The 7,760-nt window shown below is 41.9% G+C and overlaps 1 protein-coding gene across 1 annotated transcript in view; it reads right to left on the reverse strand.

Annotated features, from left to right (window-relative positions):
* Positions 1–7,760, reverse strand: part of ADGRA3 (adhesion G protein-coupled receptor A3) — a gene marked incomplete at both ends in the record, with an annotated part of 70,118 nt that overhangs the window by 16,942 nt on the left and 45,416 nt on the right. The window contains 2 exon segments of the mRNA XM_014590288.1: positions 3,347–3,548; positions 3,757–3,970. Of these exon segments, the coding sequence (XP_014445774.1) occupies positions 3,347–3,548; positions 3,757–3,970 (416 nt within the window).

A 7,760-nucleotide genomic window follows, 5' to 3' on the forward strand; every position in this document is an offset into this window, starting at 1 on the left:
ACCAGACAGCTCCTGTGAGCCGTCCTGCCCTGCCTGCCTGTCTCTAATCTCATCATTTCAGCAAACCTCAGTTGTGCTCACCTTTCTTCCCTGGCTCCCACTGAGGCTTACGATGCAATGGGTCATGTACATACTGGGTTGTCAGACAAGTCATGACACATTTTTTCCTATGTTTTCCTGTGCAAAAGTGTGTCATGACTCTCCCGACAACCCAACAGCAGGAAGTACACTGCATCTACGTAGGGTACCTATTCTAGACTTGCCAACAAACATATTCTTTACATCTCATTTTTGTTGAAACTAAGTTCTTGACAAGCCAAAACAGAAAAAAAAAAATGTATGGCTCACCTCCCAAGATAGGAATTGAGACTTGCTTACAGAATTATATGTTAAGATAGTTTTCAAGGAAAATACGGGTGTACTTATTATTTTAAAAAAATATTAGGGATCAGCAGATGGTTGAATGGTTACGTCACTGAACTCCCACATAGTTGACCAGGGTTGCATCCCAGAATCAGCAGCGTGAAAGTCACACTGAGCGTGTGTGTGCCCAAAATCTCGAGAGGAGAATGAGAAGGGACTGCAGGGTGGCCTTCTGCCCTGGGAGTTGATTTCTCACTTTCTGTCTTTCTCTCCAGTGAGTGCACACAGTCTACAGCAAAATTCTTTCTTAGGAAAAAAAAGGTGGTGGTGGGGGGAATAAGAAATAGAGATGCTGATTTATATATATATTTTTTTTTTTTAAATTTGCCATAGGGCACATGTACTTACTCGAGAAAGAGAGAGAGAGAGAGAGAGAGAGAGAAGGAAAGTAAAAAAGAAGCCCCCAGGGGAATGGCCACATTGCAATCCCTTCTCCTCCATTTCCTCTGGGGATTCAGGGAACACATGCACACGCGCCTGGTGTGTTTTCAAGCCACTGGGTCTGGGACTCCAGCTGTGCGGTCAGCCGTGTGGGACCCAGCTGCCTTAAACACGCCACCGGCTGGCCAGGTGGTTTCCAACGTTTAAAAGTCATTTTCTCTGGGAGCAGTCCAGTGGTGCGGTAGTTAAGGGGGCCAGATCCCACCTAAATGACCATGCGGTTCAAATCCTCCCCTGGAGGATTGAAAACCATGCCAGGCACAAATGTCCGTGTGCCCCAAATTCAGGTAGAATGCAAAAATGGACGCAAAAAAACTCTGGTGTGACCACGCCCCATTTGGGGATGCCTTCTCTCTCCTCCTCCGGCAAGCACATGCACTCAGACAATTAAAAAGATACTTCCTCTTCTCAGACACTAGTTTAATTACGTAGCAGTGAGCATGCAGAATTTCATCAACCTCATCTTATGTGGACTGAGCAACTATACAATTCCCATGTACAAACTTCATCATAATTTTGTCAACCTCAGATACATTTCACTTTGCTGCCTCTGGGTGGCAGCTACATCTAAGGAAAGGGAGAGCATGTTCTTTGAAAACAGGAAAAATCTTATTACTGTATTTTAGCTTTAAAGAGTTGTGTATTACATTTTTAGAAAGATTAAAAGTCTGAGAGATAAAAGAATAGCTTATTCCTTCTAGAAAAGGATTATACTAATTTAAATAGTTTAGAAGAACAGCTAAGAAGCTCAAAAATAGATGCTTTCAACCAGTATTAGATTAAGTAAAAATAAAAGTTTCACACGGTACAGTATGATAGGAAGCTTACAAAATGCCTCTTCCGTGTTGTTTCGTTTACTTTGCTGACTTCTCCCAGCTGTTATATACATTTCAGACAATACTGTATCTCTATTATTTCTCTTTTAGTAAATCGATTTGAGTATTTTATACTCAAAATTGAAAGCACTTTTTTTTTAAAGAATTACTTTATTTAATTCTATTCATTCATTCATTTATTTTATTTGACCAGAGAGAGACACACACACACAGCAAGAGAGAAAAAATGAGAAAGCAAGCCACCAGGTCCGGGACTCGAAACATGGTCAGCCATGTGGGAGTGTCCAGTGCCTTAACCACCACGCCACCTGCTGGTCCCAAAATCTGAAGCACTATTACAATGAAAGAAAAAAATGCTTCATACTTTAATTAATGATTCATGCTTTAATGTAAAAGGCATATGAATATTAAATAAAATGTGAACTTAGAGAAATAGGACTCATACTTAAAGAAATCAAGACGGCACCTTGCATTTGTCAAAAGAATCATACGTGAACTTTAAGCCCAAAAGACTTACACAAAAACAGCAGAGTCAAAATAGTGTGAAACTCCTCACTGTCAGACAAACTGAGTAATTCACAAGACCCTGTGTCAAGCAGCTGTACAAAATGCTTAATGACGACAGAATCCTAGGCCCTGAGAAGTAATCAATTTCCTCTCTATTTGACCAGTGTTGGGTAAGGTACAGAAAGTCTTAAAAAAAAAAAAAAAAAAGGAGAAGGGGAAAATAAATATTCTTTAAAAGAGTAGAGGGAAACTAATGATACTTCAGGCTTGCTTCAAGATAATTTCTAATGGTAAGTACTATTTTTTTTTTTTATAAAGTCCACAAAATGTCGTGTATGCCATGTTTCAAGATTATTTACTATTTCGATAAAATACTGTCTAGATAAGCCCTCACACCCAGGCTAACCTAAAACCATTTCTGGAAATGTCTTTCAGATTTATCAGTGTTCCTTCCAATGTGCTGAACACATGCTCTGTGATGTTAGTATCCTGTAAAATAATCTCTAGCATGGTTAACTTCATAATTACCTGCTCAGGAATCAGGTTCACTTAAACATCTCATTAATAAAAAGAGCCATTGCTGTACATGAACAACTTGAATCAAAAAGATTAATAGGGGTCCATGGTAAATAACCAAAAAAAAGTTACATCGCTCGGCATTAAAACTGAAAGGACGTTTCCTGTGTCAATACTGCCGCTTGTGAAGAAATGATCACCATGGATTCTAAAGTGGACGCGCCCCCGGTCATGACAGGCAGAGGGGGAGGTACTAGGTGGCAGAGGGGCACCGTCTTCCTTCACGGTTCCCTGTGTATCCCTGGGCAGATGACCCCTGGGTTGAGAGAATTTGTATAAATGCACTATCTACCCAAGTGTTAAGGTCAGAGTCTAGCTGAACGGATTCAATGACAACGTTTACTGAAAATTCCTATACTAAATTCAATCGCATACATGCCACCGGGTGGTACACTCGATTTCCCTACCAAATCACAATTTCACCGAACATCACCTTGTACGTAATTAAAGAAAGCAGTTTACGTTAAAAGTGTTACCAAATTCCTTCTAGCTTAATTATGCACAGGGAACAGCAGAAGCACTCAGTGTTTATGCAGGAAGCTGACAACCGCCATACCATCTACACCGCATAGTTGCTGAGCGAGGAGCACTGCATGGTGGTGACGTTCTCGTCCGAGTGCAGTATTCGGCACCCGTCGGACTTCCAGCCTCCTTGTCCATTCAGCAAATCGAAGTCCCACTGGGCGGCGACGGCATCTGCCCCGTGTGCAATCCGACGCAGCGTCACATTAACGGGGATGTGGTGGGTGTCGACATTCACACCGTCTGGAGCCAATGGGAGACACAAACATTTCTGAAACGAACGTCAGGAGCAGGGAAATGCCAGCTTACACGCTAAGGGGTCCTTGGCAAGATCTCTTTCCACTGGTGACTCATTAAAACAAGAAGAGACAAAAATAAGCGTTTGGAGGAACCACGAACTGTGGAGGTACAGTGTCCAGTGACTACGGGGGAACAGAGGCCGCATGCACACCTATTTTGGTGAGAATCACCGGGGTGACCACAGTGCGCCGTTTTCCACCGTCAGCCAAATGCGTTGAATTTCCTGTGGCTGGGAAAAGCTTCCCATTACGGAACGCGATGAGCTGAAGCTTATAGACAGAGTCGTCGGCCGGTCGGATTTCTCTTTTTTGCTTCGGTGAGAAAAGGGATGGAGGAAGTTGAATAGAAGCCTCCACAATGGTATTCTGGAAAAATATATATAAAAATAAAAACAGAAAGAAAGGTTGCCATATTAGTATGCAGGAACCAGAAAAAAAGTTCAGATAGTTACAAAAGTTTTCTAGTTAAGGCTGAATACAATTTTAAGAAGTATTACATACAAAATTTAGTAGTGGGAAATTTGGGCCGGCAGGTGGCGTGGTAGTAAAAGGTGCTGGATTCCCACATGGCTGACTGCAGTTTGAGTCCCAGACCTGGTGGCTTGCTTTCTCACTCTCCCTTTCTCTCTTTCTCTGGTCAAATTAAAATAATAATAATAATAAATGGAAATAAATAATTCTAAAAAAAATTAACAGTGAAAAATTTATTGGTTAAGCCATGTATGTCAGGGTAGTGTATAACAGAAGTATGACACACAAATATAAACTATTTCAAGGAGGTAAATAAGGAAATAACTGAAAATTACAAATTTAGTTTTCCCATGACAGTGTACTTTGCTAAAACAGACAGTATTAAACAGATCACAGACCTCACAGATCACTGATCAATATGTCTAGCAATTTCCAGTGACAAAATGCGGTAAATACGCAGACATGCAGGGAGGGTATCGCAATATGAGGACAATTAATTTGGGCTATGGGACTCCAAGGTGATTTATGATGGATTAAAATAGTCCAATAACTAAAGAATTAAATCATGTGGACATAACAGAAGTTTAAATCCAGCAAACTCTTAATTTAGCAAGTTTGGTACCAAGAAACATGAGTTAGACAAATACAGTAACAGGAAACACTGAAATGCTGACTGATCAATGAAGGAGTCTCAGATTCTTTACTAGCAACTTTAAATGAAAAGTTCTTCAGTATTGGGGACCAGCAGTTAGTGTAATAGCTATGTCACTGGATTCCCATGTAGTCGACAGCGGTTCGCATCCTGGACCCGGTGGCTTAAAACTCACACCGGGCGCGTGTGCATGCGTGCCCAAGATCCTGAGAGAATGGAGGAGAAGGGATTGCGGGGTGGCCATCCCCCCTGGGGGGTGATTTCTCGCTTTCTGTCTCTCTGTCTCTCTCTTTCTGTCTGGTGAGCTCATGTGCCCTATGGCAAAAAACTCTCCAAAAAAAGAAAAAAAACCTTCAGTATTCAGCAAAAATATCTATATACCAAAACGGGAAGTAATAAACAACCTTTACAAATTCCCTATAATAAGAATTTATTACCAAGTCTTTTTCTTGGTCACCAACCTCTCTCCCTCCAATACAACCTTCATGTTGCCAACAGAACTTCCTCTTAAGAGACATGACTGATGTTCCAGCTTAAATAACTTCTTGGTTCTACAATATTTGGAGAGTACTGTCCCCGAATCCTAAGTACACCATATCATTTGGAAAAAAATCTACTTCTCACATTCATCTGGTCACAACGCCCGGTCATGATGTACAACCCAGCCACAGGGACTGGTCAAATCTTCGTGTGCTCCTCGGTTCTTTTTCTGCCTCTGGGTACACTGCACACGCTGGTACCCTAGCTGAACTGTTCCACGATTGCTTTGTCTGGCAAACTCTTGAACTGATCAGATTTGAGCTTTCGCAAGGCAATTCTACTGATGATGGAATGAGTTCCGTTCCTCGTTACACTGTTTTCACCCTTAGCAGCGCCCCCTTCTGGAATCACAAAGAACTCTACACACCTCTCTGGCATAAGGACAATTACAGTTCCCGGGTCTAAGGCAAATCTGCTCCCCTAGCTAGAGCACGAGATCTGTGAACGCAGGTAATCTCGTTAATCTCGTTCATTTTCCGTGGACCCCCTATGTTCCTCGCACTTGCATTTTAGCTCACTTTATGTTATTAACAAGGTCTGTATGGCACGCTTATAAAAATAAGGGTTCTCTTTAAGCAAGTAATTAACTTCAGAATTATTTAACTGATCTATGCGCAGGTCCTCTGTAAGCAAATAATTAACTTTAGAATTATTTCACTGCTGCGCTTCAAACAATGCTGGAACACAGCGGATAGCCATAAACATGCCCGTGAAAGTATGTATTTTGGAAGTTTGGCTATTACTTTTAAATAAGATGCCAAGAAAACACCTAGTAGAAATATAATATTTTACCTAAAAAAATGTACAATAAGCTTTTTGCTATTCTCACTTACAAATATAACCGTCTATGGAAATCATAAATTCATTCAGTAATCTAGTCAAGTTTCCACTAAGTATATAAATTTATCTTAAGTACATAATGAGATATGCAAAAAGGAAAGACGAATACGGATTTTTAAAAGTTCAAAATCAGGACCAGCAGGTGGCACAGTGGTTGAGGCACTAGACTCCCATATGGCCGATGGCAGTTCCAGTCTCGGATCTGGTGGCTTGAAAATCACACCAGCGCATGTGCATACACGCATGCCTGCCTAAAATCCCAAGAGTGGGCTGTGGTTCCCGGCCTCCTGCAAGTAGCTGGTTAACCCTGCACCATCTTGCTTACCCTTGCTGAGTCTCGTCTGTCAAATGCAATTAATGATCTTTCTTTTTTTTTTTTTTGGAGAGGTTTTTGTGGGTGTTGACCAGAAAGACAGAAAGAGACAGACAGAAAACGAGAAATCACCTCCCAGGGGGAATGGCCACGCCACAATCCCTTCTTCTCCATCCTTCTGTCGGGATCTTGGGCATGCACACATACGCGCCCAGCGTGAGTTTAAGCCACCAGGTCCAGGACTCAAAGCACGGTCGTCTCCACGGGCATCTAGCGACATAGCCATTACACCAGCTGCCGGTCCCAACAACTGATGATCTTTCTAAGGTCCTTTATAAGGACCAGATGGGAGCATGACCATGCCAAGCACAAAATGCTGGGACTGTGGGTGGCATGTCACTACCGTCACTTGAGGAAGATGGTTATCGGGGAACGGGACAGAGAAGAAATGCCTTAAAGTAGCGGACTTACGGGCGAGTAGGTGGCATGGTCGTTAAGGCGCTGGACAGTCACATAGGTGGCTGCAGTTTGAATCCCAGATCCGGCACCTTGGGACTCATGCTGGCACACGTGTGCGTGCCCAGAGACCCAGGAGGAGAACGGAGGCTAGCGAACTGCGGTGTGGCCATCTCTTCTAGGGGGTAATTTCTCACTTTCCCTCTCTCCATCTCTCTGGTGAGCACATATGCCCTATGGCAAAAACGTAAACAAAAAAATAAATAAATAAGTAACCAACTTATCAACAGATACATACAACTTCATCATGTTCTGACTTCAAAAACTCCAGTTTCAATAATAACGCCCAAAACCGACAAGGTATGAACACACAGGAATGCATGTTTTCCAAGAACTCTTATAATTTTCTTTGCTAAATGCATGCATATTTCACTAGTTACTATGACATTAAGGTAATAAGATGATAATAAGGAGTATAATAGATGCTAATTCAAATACTTCCACTAGATTTTATTAACATCTCTCCTTCTGAAAGAATATGGGTTTCCTCTACCATGAATTAAGAAGATAAACTTGGCAGAAATCTCTATTTCTTAAAGTCCATGGAATTCCAACACTGAAATGAAAAGGAGCCAAAGAGTGAGTGCGATTCTAAACAATAAAATACTAACGGGTCTGTGTTCTCTATCTACGTGCACTCTCTAGTTACGGGTCTGTGTTCTCTATCTACGTGCACTCTACTTACGGGTCTGTGTTCTCTATCTACGTGCACACTCTACTTACAGGTCTGTGTTCTCTATCTACGTGCACTCTACTTACGGGTCTGTGTTCTCTACGTGCACTCTACTTACGGGTCTGTGTTCTCTATCTACGTGCACACTCTA

This window comes from Tupaia chinensis, unplaced genomic scaffold, assembly GCF_000334495.1.
Source record: "Tupaia chinensis unplaced genomic scaffold, TupChi_1.0 Scaffold000426_1, whole genome shotgun sequence".
NCBI lineage: Eukaryota > Metazoa > Chordata > Mammalia > Scandentia > Tupaiidae > Tupaia > Tupaia belangeri.